This window comes from Merops nubicus, unplaced genomic scaffold (genome assembly GCF_000691845.1).
Source record: "Merops nubicus isolate BGI_N331 unplaced genomic scaffold, ASM69184v1 scaffold10539, whole genome shotgun sequence".
Lineage (NCBI taxonomy): Eukaryota > Metazoa > Chordata > Aves > Coraciiformes > Meropidae > Merops > Merops nubicus.
The window spans coordinates 1-18,433 of NW_008631678.1; the positions used below are offsets into that span (position 1 = coordinate 1).

Below are 18,433 nucleotides of genomic sequence, written 5' to 3' on the forward strand. Positions count from 1 at the left end.
CGGGCTTAAGCCATCAGAAGACTGGGATCCCGAGACCTCCGCCCCGTTTCACACTCCTCCGGGCACCCAGATAACACCAGATATCGATCTGGTGATGGTCGCCACACTCGCCCAGTGCTTAGCACCTCACCGGTGCCGGCACCTCACCCAGTGCTGGGTCTAGGGCTTCCAGGCATACAGCTGCAGTGTGTGCTTGGTGACTCAGACTTTGTCATTAACTGCGTTCTCTTTACAATGTTTAAAGCAACATAAGAGAATGAACCTGGAAAATTGGCAGTCCATTTCTAGCTCATCAGTTATCAATCCCACACTCCAGCAGTAATCTAGGAAGCAGAAATACTCATGAGCCTAGGCATTTCTGGGTCTCTAGAAAGAAAGCTCTCTTTGTATCCAAAGGCAGTCAGCACTGCACAATCTTTGGCTTTCTTTTTTGGAAATTACTGTATCTTAGTTATCTATGAATAGATGATACATGAACTATTCCTGGTATTGTTATATCACTCCATATGTCAATAAAGAAGCAGTAAGATAGAAATTACCTGAAAAATTAATCCTGAAACACCCTGGAAGGGAGCTGGGTAGCAGGAGACTTTTTCTGGATATAGTAGGCAAGAAATGGGAGTGGTGGAGAAGCACGTGGCCAGCTCTTCCACCCTACAAATTTTTAACTCCAGCAGAACAGAACTGCTTGTTTTTAAGAAGAAAATGTTGAAGTATCTTGCTGTTTGAAAAATTTAATATTTTCCAGTAATGCTCCAGTTTCGACATGTGAAGAAATGAAATTACTTTACATGGATAATAAACCTCCATCCTAAGTAAATTACTTTGTCTTCTGTGAAGCAAAGCCTTTCAGGGTATAAGGGACCTCTTGATGCTTTATATTGTTTATAATAATCTTCTCATTTAGAAAATGTACAGCTGTGACCTGAGAAGGGAATAAACACTTAGCACCAGGCTCTGGAGTGCTTTTCATAGTTGGATGTTTACTACTTGCAGTTTTTTGTCTGCTTTTACAAGCAGTTTATAGTTTGGGTTTTATGACATTGTGAGAAATTAACTGAGACCAAGCACAGATAACAAATTTTTATAGTAATATTTTTTATTTGAAGACTTCATATCCAAGATTTTAAATCCTGTTTTTCCACAGGCTTAAAGAACTTTTACATTTGCATTGTCTTCTCCCTGCGTGCCCCCATGGACCACCCCTGCCCAGCCACCCAGGGCTCCCTCCACCCTGCCCAGGGCACAAGACACCATGTCAGGAGAAGACAGCCCCTGCCCCAGTAACACCACAGCAGGGCAAGTCTCCAACTCCCCATAGTACCGTTTTGGCTAGCCATGGGACCCACCGAGCCAGACTGACCCACAGACCCATGACCCTCCCTGTCCCCAGGAAGGTGCTCGATGCCTGGGGCTGCCCTGGTGTCCCCTGGCTGCCCTGCTGCTGCCTGGGGATGAGACAGGTCCTGGCTGCCAGGCTCTGCCCTGACCCACCATGGAGAGCACCCACTTCCACTCTAGAGATGATTTATGTTGAGAGATGTTTTGTGCTACTCAGTATTATTTATAGCTAGAGGGAAATAACTGTCAACAAACAGATTTTATGCACTTGTTGGATTCCAAAACACCAGTGGACTCTGTACAACAGAAAATTTAACCGGCTAACTACTTGTTCAGACTGTATGAAATCGTGAGTTGTGCAATTACATTAAGTTGGTAAGAAAGAGGAGGGAAGTGATGAACATTGTGTCTTGCAACACTTCCGATGAGCCGACAGTCACCGGAACAGAAGTGGCAAGGGAGACAGCCCTATTTATAGCTATATGACCATTTAAAATACAAGTCTTTCCATCATCTCTTTATCCTGAAGACTGTGACAGAAAGATAAACAAATTAAAGGTGTTTTGAACTAGAAGGTAAGTCCATCTTTGTCTTTCTGACTGTTTTGTTTGCTGAGGTATTCAATGAGACTCTAGGATGTCCAGGGCTGGAGGGGGGATATCCCAAGCAAAATCTAAAAAGCTGTCAGAGGAATACATGGAGCTAACCTGAATGAGATTTTTTTGTAAAAGTACCTAATGCCTGCTAAGAAAAATCCCAGCCACACTTTTTATTTTCTTATAAGGTATTTTACTGAATTTGTAGAAGTTAGACACAACTCCTAGATCCTCTTTTAACCATATACTCAAAACGTCCTTGAAAGTACATGAAATAACACCCTCACCAAACTTATTTACCACTGGGTAACTCAAGGTGATTGGTATTGTTGTGACCCATTTTGGTATTTGTAGCTGTTTACCCACCTGCTTAGTGTCTATTCATCCTAACCTTTGTATATAGAAGACAGATAAATAATCTTTAGACTTTAAGATAGTAGTCAACAAATGTATGTATGTAACATAAAGTAATCCCAAGCTGACCAGCTTTATGTATCATCACATAAATCGTTTTGTTACAGAAAAGGACAACTTCTTTAACTTTGTTATTGATTATTTGAACATTTCTCTCACTGCTTGAGAAGTCTGTCTAATCTCTCCTCCCACCAGAACTGAGAGATGGTTGGATGGTGTAGAAGCAGGAATAGGAGTGAGTCAGCCTACGCAAATGTAGGGGAGAGCTGGTCACACTAGCATCTTTTAACTTGAGCAAGTTTTACTATTCTCTGTCTCTAAGGAGGAAGACATGGTTACTCCTATTGCACTCATCTTCATGACCCAGTGGATGCTGCTCATCACCCAGTTGTGTGTTGGCTGGCACTGCACAGACTGTGAGTAAAACACTTCCATGGGGCAGTCCTCTGAGGTGGAGTATAACGTGTTCTGCATGCACGGTTTTGCTTAAGTTACCTTCTATCTCAGATGTGCTAGGTAGTAATATCTGCACCCAAAAATCTGGGAGTCTGTCCTTACTGATCCTGTTATGTGACATTTGCAGCGGAGATATTGGACTCACCCATTAGAAATTTGAGGCTGAATCAGTGGAAAATGGAACTGAGTTGGATGAGCAGCATGAATTTCACTGAGAGCAATTGTTCAGTGACTGCAGGAGATTTTACTGTGACTGTAAAGGTAAATTTACTATGTAAACTTTTAACATAAATAAATTATTACACTTCCTCCTTCCTTCATATCCATAAGTAACTGAAAAAAAAAGCAACCTTGGTAGGAACAAGATAGTTGCATATATCTCACAGTCTATCTTACCTCTATATCACAAGATAGACTGTTTTAGCAGTCACTTCTGTTTTTTTTTTTTTTTGGGGGGGGTTCATCTTGATGTTGAAACATATCTGCCCTCTCTGGCTATTCTTGTGGAATTCCTGCCTTCAGAGGACTCTTCTGGAATCAGGGTCTTGATGGGCCTGAGTGTAAGAAAATCTTGTTTCCTGGTTTCAGAGGAACTTTGGTGAGAGGCATCTCATGCTGTGCACATGAGAATTTTAAGTCAGTCCTTACTGACTTGCCTAACACCAAGACATAATCATTCAGGGACACTGGAGATACAGTGATGTGCTTGCTCAGGGCTGATCAGTGTAATACAGAAGCTTGTGAAGACAGAGCATTTCTAGAGTGGCTCTTGAGGACCAAGCAGGTTCACACAATCATAGAATGACTTCAGTTGGAAGGGAACATCAAAAGATCTAGTTCAACATTTTTGATATGAGTAGGGACATATTCCACTAGGGCAGGTTACTCAAAGTCTCATCAAACCTGACCATGAACATTTCAAATGAAGAGGCATCCACAACTTCTCTGGGCAACCTGTTCTAGTGTCCCACCATCCTCACCATAAAAAAAAAAAAAAAAAAATTTTCATTATGTCCAGCCTAGATCTACCCTCTTCCCATTTAAAACCATTGACCCTTGTTCTGTCATTACAAGACCATGGTAAAATGTCTTTCTCCATCTTTCTTATAAGCCCTCTTTATGTATTGAAAGGCAACAATAAGGTCTCCTTAGAGCCTGCTCTTCTTCAGACTGAATAACTCTGACTTTCTCAGTCTTTCTATAGAGGAGAGGTGTTCCAGGCCTCACATCATCCTTGTGGTCTTCCTCTGGAACTACTCTACCAGGTCTGTGTCTTTTCTGTGCTGGGGACTCTGGAGCTGGATACAGTACTCTAAGTGAGGTCTCACCAGACTGGAATAGAGGGGGAGAATTACCTCCCTCAACCTGCTGGCCATGGTTCTTTTGATGCAGCCCAGGATCTGGTTTGCTTTCTGGTCTATGAGTGCACATTGGTGGCTCATGTCCAGTTTTTCATCCACCAATATGATTAAATCCTTTTCCACAGGGCTGCTCTCAAACCCCCAGTTTGTTTTAAGACTTGGGATTGCCCTGACCCAGGTGCAGGACCTTGCACTCAGTTTTGTCAAGCTTCATGAGGTTTGCATGTGCCTGCTCCTCGGGGCTGTCTAGGTCACTCTGGATGGCATCCCTTTGAGTCACCCACAAACTTGCTGAGTGTGCACTCAATCCCATTCACTATGTCATTAATGAGGATATTGTGTTTGTCCCAGTATGGACCCTTGAAGGACACTACTCGTTACTGGTTCCACTTGGACATTGAGTCATTGACTCCAATAAGTCTTTGGATAGGCCCATCTAACCAATTCCCTATCATCTAAGAGTCCACCTGTCAAACCTATACCTCTCCATTTCAGAGACAAGGATGTGGGGAGATCATGGTAAAGGTCTTACAGAAATCTAGGTAGATGACATCTGTTGCTTTCCCCTTTTTAACTGATGAAGTCACTCCGTTTTAGAGGAGCGCTCGCTTACTCAGGCTCTATTTACCCTAGGTGATGCCGTGTTGGCTGTCTCTAATCACATCCCTGTCGCCTAGATGCTCCAGGATAACTTCCAGAAGGATCTGTTTCATGACTTTATCAGGCATGGAAGTAAGGCTGACTGGCTGGTAGTTCCCAGGATCCTCCTTATGACCCTTTTAAAAAATGGGTGTGATGCTCACTTTTCACCGGTCACCTGTACTTTGCCTGGTCTGACCTTTTAAATATGATGGAGAGTGGCTTGGCAACTACATCAGCCAATTCCCTCAGGGCCCTGGGTGCATCTCGTAGGGTCCCATGGACTTCTGTATGCTCTGGTTCTTCAAGTGGTGTCAAACCTGATCCTCCCTTATGATGGGAGGGACTTCATTCCCCTAGTCCCTGCCTTGAGATTCAGGGACTTCAGAGGTGTGGGAAGAGAGGTTGCCAGTGAACACGGAGGCACATCTCAGCCTTCTCTCTCTGTTTTAACTGTTTCTCCTGCATTATTTGCCAGGAGCAGTATACTCTTTCCTCTTTCTTTTCTGAGCAATGTACCTGTAGAAGCCCTTATTACTGTTTTTCACATTCCTGCCAAATTCAGCACCAGGTCAGATCCAAATTTTTTACAGCAGACAAGATCTAGAATTCCAATCTCATGTAACTGATTGTGTAGAAAAACTTAGAGTCATAACTTTATGAAAAAGCATCTTCTGCTTCAGATTTTAGTCTGCTTTCAATGCTTACGCAGAGGAGAGAGTGCAATCAGCATTTCCTATTTTGCAACTACCATGTTTAAGTCTTGTTAAACTAACTTTTAAAGCTAGTTTTCTCTTTCACTGGACTCTACAAGCTGCACAGATGGCTCACGGTAAGTCGTGAAGTTGTCCTCTTGGGATTTTTCTCTTCCCATGTACTACTAGTAGTACTGTATGTACTACTCCTGTCTTAGTTAAAGTTCTCTTCCTCTAAAGCTCAAAGCTGTCTCCATCCATTTGGCCAATATTTCTTGTGCATCTGATTAGGTAGGCAATCTCCAGAATAAAGTTATTTCATGATCAGGAACTGTAAAAGGAAGATATTGGCTTTGACATTCTATTTTGTGTGACTAGAGAGGGAGCATTTTAGGCTACACTACTGTACCAAGCAAGATGTATACCCCATCTATGATAAACAGTAATGTTTCTATGGGCAGTTTCTAGAAAATTCTGACTTTTGGGCTCTCCTCTGGTACTCCATGCAGTTGCATCCCCTGTACCAGTAAATACAGATTTGTGTAGATTCATGTCACCCTCATTTCAACAATCTAAGCACTGAAATTAGAGTCTTCTAAGGACAGGAGCTACTAGAGAGATACAAACCCTGCCTGGAAGGAGTGTATCCTGTGCACCTTATATGCCACTGTCTGTCTCTTCTTTTACTGCTGCATAGACAAGGCACCTCTATAACTCGCCTAAATTAAGTGCTAGTGTTTAGAAAGTTGGCACTAGTGGAGATCAACCTCAAGCCAGCTCCTTGCCCAGGCAGTCATTTTTGGGGTGTCTCCCTTTGTCTTTCAAAGAAGTGTAAAGCACATTACAGGCATTTGTTGATCCTTCAGAAAACACATGCTCTGTTTTGAGGTGTTTCCACCGATTTGGTGGACTAAGGGTAGAAGGAGGGAAGGAACTACTATTCCTAATGCTCTCATGAGTTTTTCTGGAGGGAAGCACTGGATTCTTTGCCTTGCACTGGTAAAAGTTCATTACCCAAAATTTCTGGAGAGAGAGTTCTCAAGCCTGGGAAGACATCAGTCTAGTTCTTTATTGTAGTGATCTCACTGTTACAAATGAGCACAAGCTTGAGCTTTTTCTACAGGGCGTAGCACTGTGTGAACTAATAGATGGGAAAAAAAAGTAAACCTTCTGCATGATATTTTTCAGGCAAGGAATATGAAGTGCAAGTTTGGAAATATAATGCCTCCCCTGCACAATGGGGCAAACCTTTCTGTTACAGCAGTGAACATGAACGGCACATGCACAAGCATATACAGATACATTCCTCAAGGTAATAGGCTAGAGTTTGGGAAAGGATTTGCCTACTTCCAGTGGCTTGGGGGTAAAAGAAAAACTGAAACCTTTCATTCTGTAATTAATTTCCTGTACAATAGCAACAATACAGCCTTGTGGCAATGTTTCTGTGGGAAAAAAAAAAAGAGTTCCCTACAACTAGTTCAGTAGTTCTTTAGTCCTCAGTTTCTTAGTGTTTTGTTTTCAGTTGACAATTCTCTTTTAATTGTTTATGCTAATACTTTGACTTCATTTGAATGTCTTTAAAAAGTTATTAAAAATTCAGGTGAAACAGGTTTGTAGCTGTAGTTTTAAAATTCTTTCTTGAGAATTCTGTGACACTTTGAAATTTTGTCATAATGTAACTTGTGTAATGCCCAACATTTTGCAGTGTCCCATCCACAATAATGTAAAATCTCAAAGGATTTGGTCCTTTTTTTTATCAAAGGGATAATATATATGAAACTATTGAGAGAATAAGATAGAAGATCTGTAAATTTAAGCAGCATGGAGTTGGCATATACAAAATGGCACTACTTCCTGCCTCATCAAACTCAAAGCATTTGCTTATTCCTTACAAAAGGATGGATAAGTCACCTATCTTTCTAAAAGGCATGTTTAGTCTTCCTATTGGGTTTTATTAAGGGTAGGGGTTAAGGAGTAAATTCATATGGTTGTAATCAGGAGAAGATTCCTGATGTGAATCCCAGGTGGAGGAATGTAGCACTTCAGAGCACAAACACCTCACAAGTTCGCATCTACACTTCTGAAGTCTTGAAAAACTTCACTGTTCTACACCTGGGGATTTTTCTTCGTCTCCTGATCTTCTAACATTACTACCTAAATTGAAGCAAGTCCTTCCCAAACCAAGCCATAACCAGCTGGAGTTGCAGATGTCTAACATATCTGAGCATGTGCCATGATGCTGCAGCTTGCAGCAGTCACACCATTTTCCCTCATCACAGCTCTTCCTGTGCTTGCAGGCGTGAGTGGGTCGGCCATTGAAAACTTCTCCTGTGTGATTTACAACGTTTCCCTCATGAACTGCACTTGGCAGGCAGGCAGGGATGCTCCAGGAGACACCCAATATTTTCTCTACTGGCAGAACCCGAGGTAAGTGGGTCTGCTTCAGTCTGGGCAAGTCTGAATTCCCACCTGACACATCACACTGACCACCTTTAACTAGAATACCTTGTTATATACAGACATGATGATACAATGGAATGTGAGCTTTACATTAAAGATGAAAATGGCAGGAACATGGGATGTAGATTCCAAAATGTGAAGATTGAGCCTGAAAAAGCTTACTTCCTGGTGAATGGGTCTAGCAAACACTCCCTGATCCGGTTCTATGACGAGTACATTTGGCTGTATAAAATTGGTAAGTAAATATTTTTTTTTCCTGCTTTATTTTCATTATTGCATAAGAGTCGTAAGAGAATTCCTCCTTGAGAAGGAACCAAGTACCCTCTTATCTAGAGTTGAAAGTAAGACTGTACCCTCTTCCAGAAAATCTATTCTCCAAGCAAAAAGCAATGAAGGAAATTAAGCAAGAAGGCTCCATAGCTGCACTCTGCCTCACATTCTTTAGCAATCTACCCTTATTGGCTTTAGGACAGCAAGATCCACAGTACTTGAGATTGTATCTACCCTTATTAGCTTTAGGCCAGCAAGATCCACAGTACTTGAGATTGTACTTACACACCACACATAGACACACACACCCACGCCACCACTATCCTTTCAAGGATGGCCAAATACCTTTCAGCAAAGACTTTCCAGGAGTAATTTTTTTGAGCACTGATTTTTTCTCAGTGCCAGTGGGGATGATGTACACCAACACTACACCCTTGATTAAATAATTTAATATATGTATAAGGTACCCTAGGTTTTCATATGCTTTTTTGCATGTTGTGCTTTGTTTGGTAGCATCATATGCAGTTACTTGTACTGTGGCAAAGCCTTTTTGGCCAAGTCCCACTGGTTTTGTTATTGCCTCTAAGAAATGAACAAATAAGGTTTCATTTTGTAAGAAGGGATTGAGCTGTTCTGTCACTCATGGGAGATGAAATAAGACTGTTTTTTGACGAAATAGCCCATCACTAATAGGCCAGGCCTGTCCTGATGTAAAGTAGCAGTCTAGCTGGAAATAAGGTTTCCTCTATCAGCCATTTATCACCCTTTCTGTCATGATTACTGTAATAGCAAAAGACAGTCAAGTCTTTGGCAATAATAAAAATAAAAAGGTCCTTATATGTTTGCTGACATCTGTGAAATTAGGGGAAATATATGAAGAAGTTGGCTAGATTCTTAAAACTGAAATATCACTCTGAAATTTGTATGGCTAACTTTTTGGAATGAGGGAATAAAATGGTTTCACAAAACCACTCAGGCAACACCATCATGTAACAGAAACATCATGTGAGGACACTTGAAGAAAGAAATGACCTTTGGATTTCCTGCATTAGAGTTAGCATCAGCTTGTTCTTCTGCAAGGGGAGAAAAAAAACAAACAAACAAACAAACAAACAAACAAAAAAATATAAAAAGAAGACAGAACTCCACTTTACCAATCTAGAAAACTAAATGGAGGGGGCTTGTCATTTTGTATGCTGCTAAGTCATGTTCCCTGGGTTAGTCCTTGTTTTTTTCTGATCCTGGGCACAAGATATGAAGAACTTTGGTCTTCTATTATTTCTAACTTATTTCTAACCTAAAAATAAACAATAAAAGAGAATCTTTCTTTATGGAGGTGTTATTTGCTGTTACACTCTTATCAAAACAAAATGAGATGAAGTGTTTTTAAGTATTTGAATTCTTGGTTATATCATTTCAGAAAAACTCATGCCTCCATCAAATATCACTGTCAACTGTGATGAAATTAAACATGATTGCATAATCCAATGGCAAAGACCCCAAATAGGTCATTCTAACATAGACAAGTGTTTTAAATACCAAATCAACATAAAATATAAGGTAAGAAGAATCTCTTTGCTACATTTAACATTAATACATATGTTTGCTTTTACCAATTTGCATGGATAAAAAGAAAATCAACCCCTATTGTATGGTGTAGTCTTCCTCATGTAGCTCCTCTGTAGTTGTGCCTTTCAGGCACCATGTTATGCCTTACTGCCCCAGATTTTTGTCCCTGTTCCCCTGTGTGAGATACTGCTGAAGATACACTGGATGACTGTGACTGTCTGAGACCAAAAGAAGCATAGTTAATCAAGACTTGAACAGATCACAACTTTCTGTGTGACAAAACTCAGAAAAGGTACATCTTTCACTGGAACTTGTTGGAGCTGTCCTGGACTGGAGTTCTTCCAGTGGTAACTGCATATAACTGAAAGGGCAGAGCTAGGCTGCAAATAAGTGTGTAAGTTAGTGTGTATCCACTTAAGTATGAGTTGATGGAAATGAATGAAGTTTCTCTATATTTGAAATGTAAATATCTTATCCAAATATCATATATAAACAACTCACCTGTTGCTCCAAAAGTTGAAGCTGTATGGTGTTAAACAAAAAGAAAACAAATATGAGAGAAAGTAGAAAGGCAGGGTGGATAAGCACAGGTTACTGAGGGAGTGATTTAAACTACTGAAAGTCAAATTCAGACCTTGGCTTTACCAGTCTTTTTGCAGCAATAAGGAAAGCAGGAGATTGCTGTGTTCTGCTGCGAGAGGAGTTGATCTGTCACTGTGCCAGAATTGCGGCAAACCACCACAGGGTGGCAGATAGTCACCACAAAGGGATAATCGGCCTGTGCTACAATCAGATTTGGCCACTTAGTGGCTGATTGAAGGCATTCTTCTGCTATTTGGACTTGCTATTGAAAGACTTCGGCTATTTGGAACTTCTTAGTCTGGATCGGACTTGCTATTACACACATGGGGTTCCTTGCAAGCTCAACTAGCAGCTATGAAGCTGCATTACTTCTCCAAATCCCTTGGCCATTGCAGCAAAGAGAGAGCTAACAGAAAACTGTGATGTTGGAATTGCAGTAAAGCAATACATACTTCTCAACTTCTTTTAATATGCCTAATATTCAGTTTATAAAGAATATTTAATTTGCATGTAGTCTGAACTGCCTAGAATTTTTTTTTGAATAATCATTAACAGTTTTCATGTTACTAATTATGTTGAGCTCCAGTAATTACTGTACTGCAAAATTTATTGCTTTACCACTGCCAGGTTTTACTATACACTGTTTTACTGTATGCTATGACCAATATATATCGTACTACAGTCAGCCTTTAAACTTTATTTCCACAATTGACAATTGCTTCCATTGGAAGCAAACAAAAAAAAAAAAAAAAAAAAAAAAGAAAACACCATGAATAATATAATTTCAATCACATTTTTTGTTTTACACTGATAATCTGAATTTGCAGTCTCTTTTAAAGATAAGGCTTTATAGGTCAGGATATCTGGAAAACCTGAAGACAAATCTTATCAGTGAAAACTGAGCTAAAAAGGTACCAAATACCTCAGCCTTTCCAATGCCCATTGTCACCAGATTCCCCCATCTCAGTGAACAACAAGCCTGCGTTCTCCTTAACCTCACTTTTGCTGCCAGTGTACTCATAAAAACCTTTCTCATGTTCACCTCCACCCCTAGTCTGAACTCCAGCTGAGTTTTCACTTTTCTGACTCCATTCCTGCATGTGCAGATGATGTCTTTGTATTCTTTCTAAATCCCTTCTGTCTTACTTTGTCATACTTCCTTTTTGTCTCTGAGGTCAGAGTCAAGTTTCATGTGCTGCCATGCTCACCTGGAATGTATGCTTAACTTTCTGTTCACCAGAATGGACCATTTTGTGCTCTGAGGAGGCTGTCCTTGTAGATCAGCCAGCAATTTTGCCCTCCAAGACAGTTTCCCTTGAGTACCAAGGCCTGTGGCTGTGACATTTTCTGAAGCTGCCTGAAGAGGGTCTCATCTGCTTGCCATTCTTGATCGGGAGATCTGGAACAAACACCTACTACATTGTCACCTATGCTAGTCTGCCCTCTGAATCCTGCTTAGAAGTTCTCTTACTGCTTCATCATTTGTCCCAAGACAGAGCTCTCTATGTATTCTAGGCACTCCTTTATATAGAGCACAAGGACCAGGTTAGCAAGCTTGTTTGTAAGGACACTCTCACCGTAATCGGTGAGATTCATCCCATACCTGCTCAGTAGCCCCCATTTCTTGAGGGGGGAGGGGGAGAAGGAAGGGCTCTTTTCTCCTCTCTCAGGGCTATAAAAGCCAAAGTTCTGCCTGTGACACCAGCCACTCAGACAGGTGGTGACCTGTTGTATGAGTGCAATTCTGCTCAAGCCTTTCCCTCTTACTGCAAGGACTGAGGAGACACCATCTGGGCTTCCTGCCTTTCATCATCCCCCCACTGCTTTGCAACCACCCTTGATACCACACCCAGTTCCCCATGGCCATAACATTGGTACCCACACAGAAAGGCAGGAAAGAGTAATAATTTGATGGCCAGGCAAATCTGGCAGTCCTGTAGCATCCTGGATCCTGGCACCTGATAAGCAACAGACCTCCCTCAGCTCAGGGTTAGTGCTGCCATCCCTTACAAGAGGGAATCTTTTAACTATCATACACATTTTCCCCTTCACACTTCTTTTAAATGCAGTGCACTTTAATACATCTCTTCTTCCAAAATTTTCGAAAGACCAGCTGTTCTTCTGGAATTCCCCTTCCTGAAATCTTCCATGACCTCATTGTTTTAATTTCTCCTACATTATTTTAGTGTAAACACAAAAAAAAATAGGGAGACTATATTGTTGCATTTTCTCCTAGATTGATCCATGTGCTTAAGCTGGTTTGTTTAAGGATTCTAGAAGCTGTCCTGCCCAGCAGCATACCGTGCAAACTCATGTTCAGGTGCCACAGGAGCGTGCGTACAGTTATTGGATAAAACAAGTTTGCATTAATTTCACTTTGTTCTAAAACAGAGTAATACAGAACACAAAATAGTTTGAAAAATGCATAACTGGCAGGCTAATGCAGATCGTATAGTCTGCAGTTATTAGTTGCATGTGGTCACTCTATGTGGTAGTCATCATGGCTATTCAGAAGAGAGGAGTTAATTTTGTCTGTCAAAAATGTAGTTGGAGGGCAGTATAAAAGTATAAAATATCTGTGAATTCACGTCAATTCTGAATATTGTCATCTGGGGGAAACAATATTTACATAGTATTTTGAATTAAATGTAGTGGCATTTATTGTAAAATAGAAACTGTAAACTAAAAAGTTTATTTCACAGATTTTTTTTTTCCTCATGTGTGTAAGAACAAAATTACAGTTTTCATTCAGGTCTAGTTTGTTTGTGTTTAAGTTTAATCACCAATCTTAAATAAAATCTATTTCTCAACTCTGGTGGAAAGGAAAATAAATTACTTACTATATAAACTTGGCACTGTAGGTGAATTATATATTAGATACTGTGTTAAACTCTAAATTCTAAACAAACTGTCAAGTACATAAGAAGAACTAATGCAGAGAAAGAAGACAGTAGATAAAACTGACATTATTCTTGTTTTGTGTTTTGATATTTTTTTTTTCTCAATTTACAGGATAATCCTGAAGGAAAACGTATATATAATTATACAAAAGTAAGTCTGCTGGTTCTATTAATCAGTAATATGTGTTAGTGTTATAGTAATTTTTGGGAAGTAAATAGTATGAAAATGCCTTTAAATCAGTCTATGCTCAATATCCCATGGTTTATGGAATCCATATTTATAAATTTCATTAATGTGTCAGACCTCTAAATTATCATGACATATGTCATTTATTATACATTCAAGGGCAGAACTTTAGTAACGTTCTATAAGCATTTTGGAAAACCTTCCATTTCACATTTTATTGTCCACTCTCCCCCTTAAATATTTGGAACAGAATTTGAAGTTACACATCAGTGACAGCACAGAAGAGAGACACACAGACAACACCTCCTAGGAATTTAATTTTGTTTAAGAAATACAAAAAGCACTAAAGCACTTTGAGATGGAGACTGTCCTTCAGATATGCTGCTTTGTCTTCTAATCAGTGCAGCTTGCCTATCCCACCTCTGTCTTGAAAGCCTCCAAGAGCAAGCATGTTCAGGAAATTCTAGTTGTGCTAAGTATTGCAGTCTTCTGCTTATTTTACAGGTTTTGTTGGAAAGTTATGCTTGCCATGAAAAGTCATAATGCAAATACTGAGGAAGGTGAGGTGCATGCAGTCAGTTTATTCCTCAAATCACTTAATTCTAGCAGTATTAGAATGAGACAGTTCAAGGCATTTTTCTTCCTCCGTCAATGTGCCAAGGGGGATTATCAATAAATCAGACTATAGCATACAAAATTACAGGAACTAGTGTAAAAGGCAAAAAGCTTCTAAGCTGAAAAAGCTTAAAAAGCAGTAGGATATATTTGAGTTACACATAAATGTACATGTTACATACATAATGGAAATGAATACATTTATTTTTTGCTCTGGAACAGCAGTCCACTTGGACAAGCAGTGCTCTAATAGCCTCATAAAAGTTTTCTTGGTAAATGGCACTGGCATATTATCAACACCTAGACATGCAACAAAGAAAAACAACTCAATTTTGCTGTGTTTTTAGGACAAGGAGAATAGCTACACGTTTCCAAGACCCAATATGAGAAACAAGTACTTACTGAAAATGAGAGCAGCTGGCAGTTCCTGCCTTGTAAGCAAAGCCTGGGGGGAGTGGAGTGCACCTGTTGAGTTTGGTAAGATCAAATCTGTGCCTTGGGCTGCTCTTCTCAGCTGTGTCCTGTCTACATCACACACTGCCGCGCACCGACCTACACAAAAATGTATAAAGGCTTGGCAAAGGTTTTGTTTCTCTTTGAATTACTGAGAAGAAAGAGTATTAATACATCTCTTAGCACCCTTAAGATTGGAAATCAATATAAAAAGTCGCATATTTGCAACTGAAGTGCATACCTGCTTACTGCAGGGGATGGACAAATAGGCTCAAGGCCACTCCTTCCCAGCTGACATTACTGCTAAGGTGCTAAGTTAAAGAGTTGATTTTTATTTAAAAAGAACCCTTTCAGACTGAGGTCAGCAGTCAGACACCAGAGGAGGTGTCTGACACAGCTGTGCATCTGTTCCTCTTTGCTAACAACCATACTTTGCCGCTGTTTCTCTTTCAGGAAATGAAGCTGTTATTTCTTCTTCGATGTGGATTTTACTCGTGGTAGCATTTGTGACAGTCCTGGTGACAATCATTGCAATTTTGTTCTGCAAAAGGTAAACTTAATTTATGTATTTCTTCTATATGGGTGTGTGAAACATCTGCAGCTCTCAAATAAGGTAGAGATATCTTTGTAGTATAGATAAAACCTTTTCACTTTTTAGTGAGGTAGAAATCATTCCAGATGAGTGATCCTGAGACAAGTACTACAATAGTGAGGTCCAAGATTCCACCCTAGCTGGTCCACACCACTTTTTCCAGGTCCTCTGCTGTCGAGAGGCCAAGGAGAGCAATTGTATGCAATTACTTATATTAACAGTACAGCTTCTCTGAATGTTTGTAATGTAGAGTGTCTATGCAAGAGGTTTTCTGATTTTTGAATTGCTGAACTTTATTGCAAACATGCAGGTTGATGGTACTTACTATAAAGATTTTGCAATGTTCATAAGAATTGTTCCAGCCAGCTTAATGTGTCTGAAAACACATAAACTAAGCAGCTTGCTTCTTGAAATGAAAAATGTAAGTGAAACAGAAAGGAAAAAAAAAAAAAAAAAAGGATATTCTGCTGTATTGTGCATTTTATATAAAAATATATGGTAATTCAGAGAAGATACTCCTCTTTCAGCTTTTTAAAATTTTTACACCCATGTTTCAGTGATTGTTGTGACTTAAAGAGCAGGACAACTGGGAGTTCCTTTTCCTTTCAAAGAAGAAAATAACTACTAATGAATATTTAACCAAAACTGAAATAATTACCAATCACATTCTTAGTGTTCCTGATTTTTCTTAGTGTTCATTCTGTGCTGAGATGATGTATATTTTTCATTTCTCTTCTATCCCAGAAGAGGAAGGTAAGAGCTGTTTTGTAGTTGAAATGTTTTTTGAAACATAAGACAGTTATTTATTTTTTTTCTTCTATACCATCCCTTTTGATCTCCAGGACTGGCTGTTGGAAAGCAGCATTTCCACAAATCCCAGAGCCAAAAAATAATTTGCATGGACTGCCTGATGCAAATCCAGAGGTATGTTCTCTTTCTATGTTATATCAAATGTCTAAAATACCTGCAATAAAGTCTTGCATGTGTTTTTTTGTTTGGTCAGTTGGTTGGTTTTTTGGGTTTTTTTGGTTGGTTGGTTGGTTGGTTGGTTTGGTTTTTTGATTATAAGGAACTTAATAGAATAACTCTTCTCTTTGCCATGTTTTGCGGGATTACAAGAGAAAATTAGCAGGCAACTTTGTTAAGGGAAGTCAAATGCCATGTTCTTCCAGAACCAGGGATTTTCTCCCATTTACAGGGTTTCTCCCAGTGCAGGGGCTGATGATCCTGTTGGTAGAACCAGACAGTAGCAAGGGCAGGACGTTTCTGAGTACGAAGCACACACGTGCACAAAACGCACACAGAGAGGACGCCGATGCAGTCAGCAGCAAAGACCACCACAGGTGGATTTGCTGGCACCACATCATCACCAACAGCAGTCATCTAAATAGGGTCACAGAGAGGCCAGTCCTGCTGCTCCTCTCTGGCTGAGCAGGGCTGAAGTTTCCCAGTGAGATGTGCTAATACCCTCATTCCCTGCATCCACAATAACCATAAATTCACAGGTTCCTCATGTCTGATCTCTGTATCTGGATTCTGGGTCCCCCACCAAGTCACTAGCCCTCTCCTTGGTTATCTCCAGACGTAGATTTTCCACTCACCCGGTAGTCTAGCTTCAAAGAAGTTTGCTACCAAATTAGACACACAGGATGGAAAGCAAAATGACACAACAAGCAGTTCAAAATAAGATTTTGTAAGGTAACAGGCCAGATTGCAGTGGTCCTGTGCAGCATTTAACCAGAGCAGTGTACCATTTTCTGGTCCAGCAATTTGTCATATTACATCCAGTAGTTTCTTATCGTCTATCCAATTAGCTAAACTTCAGGTCAATGTGTACTCATCTACTTTCACATCTTAGAGAAGTTAATTCTTTCGTGTTAATTTATTTGAGATGATTTGTGGTAATCTGTGTGACATATAGGAGAAAAGCACATGTTCTACTTGTCCACTTCCCAGGCCAGTCAAAAATCATATGTTGGCATTACAAAGTTGCTGAAATTTCACTGTTATGTGCAGCTAAGGAAAGCTTATCAGCTAAGAAACAAAGTGAAATATTTCTATAAAATATACAGAAGTTGAAATACTCTTGAGTTGTGCACAAGCAGAGGTTAACCTAACCTTGTGTATAAAACTAATGGATGTTCTTATTTTCCTTTCAGCTGATGGAGAGCAGAATTCAGTCAACAGCATCTGAAAATGAAGAGATAATATTAGTTGCTGACATACTGAAATAATCCAGGGTCAGGGCTGCCCCCAGACCTGTAGCAGATGCTCTCTGTTAACCCCCACCCCCAAAGGGGAAGAGAAAGGGAATAAGGGAAACTTATCAATTAAAAAACAGCTTTAATACTACTAATAATAATAGTAAAAATAATAATAAAATGGAATATAGACAAAACCAGAATAGAACCTGACACCCCTCTGATGGCAATATGTCACTGTTGCCCCCAGCTGGAGAGCAGCCCCACGGGGAAAAGCCCCAGGCTGGACTCAGCCACAGACAGCAGCTGGTACAGGAGCTGGGTTCTGGCACTCGGCTCAGGAGCACACAGCTGGGATCAAAGGCAGGATGGATGAAGGCTCCTCGGGCGCCGGGCACTGCAGGAGCAGCAAAAGCAAGGAAGAAGGTGGAAGGGTTTGACCCTCCTGATCCTTCAGCTTTCACACTGAACATGAGGGATATGGGATGGAATAGCCCGTTGGTGAATCTTAGGGTCACTTATCCTGTCTGCTCCTCCCTGCAGGTGTGGCTTTCACTTCCTGCCCCACTCCGTGTGGGACACGAGCCTTAGCAGTGACCTTGGTCTGCACACCAGTCCTTGGCAGTAACCCTAAACATGGAGCGTTATCACTGCTACAGGCAGACACTGCCTGTGAAAACGTGCTGCTAACTTCAGACAAGGCAGTTAATTAGAAGAAGCTTTAGCTGAAAAGTAAAATCACTGAACAGAACCAACTCTGTTCTACCCCAAACCAGGACATCCAGGAAAGCTGAGGAATTTGAAAGAGCATTTTTTAGTTCCTGTGGAAAATCTGGAAAATTATATCAGCTTTTTTCACTTTCTCCCTTTTCTTGACAAAAACAATAGTGAAGCCAAGAGAGAATGATAACCTCATGTGATTTTTTTTTTTTAAATGCCATTGTATTTGCTTTTAATTTTGGCTCAATTTAACTGTTTGGGCAACTTGTCCTTACTGGATATCTTATATTTCGTGAATATGATTGAAATACTTCAGTCAAGAAGTTTTAGTTACATTTTGATATTAAGGGAAAATAGTTTGCCTTATTAAAAAGAATAAGAA

The 18,433-nt window shown here is 40.2% G+C and overlaps 1 protein-coding gene across 1 annotated transcript; it reads left to right on the forward strand.

The window, feature by feature from the left end:
• Positions 1-2,682: 2,682 nt before the first annotated feature.
• On the forward strand, positions 2,683-17,364 carry LOC103780010 (granulocyte-macrophage colony-stimulating factor receptor subunit alpha-like). Its single transcript, XM_008947658.1, has 11 exons — positions 2,683-2,767; positions 2,935-3,068; positions 6,691-6,814; positions 7,800-7,929; positions 8,022-8,197; positions 9,653-9,792; positions 13,396-13,434; positions 14,433-14,562; positions 14,992-15,088; positions 15,973-16,054; positions 17,290-17,364. Exons 1-11 carry the CDS (start codon positions 2,683-2,685, stop codon positions 17,362-17,364), a joined length of 1,212 nt encoding a protein of 403 aa, XP_008945906.1.
• The last annotated feature ends 1,069 nt before the right edge of the window (positions 17,365-18,433 follow it).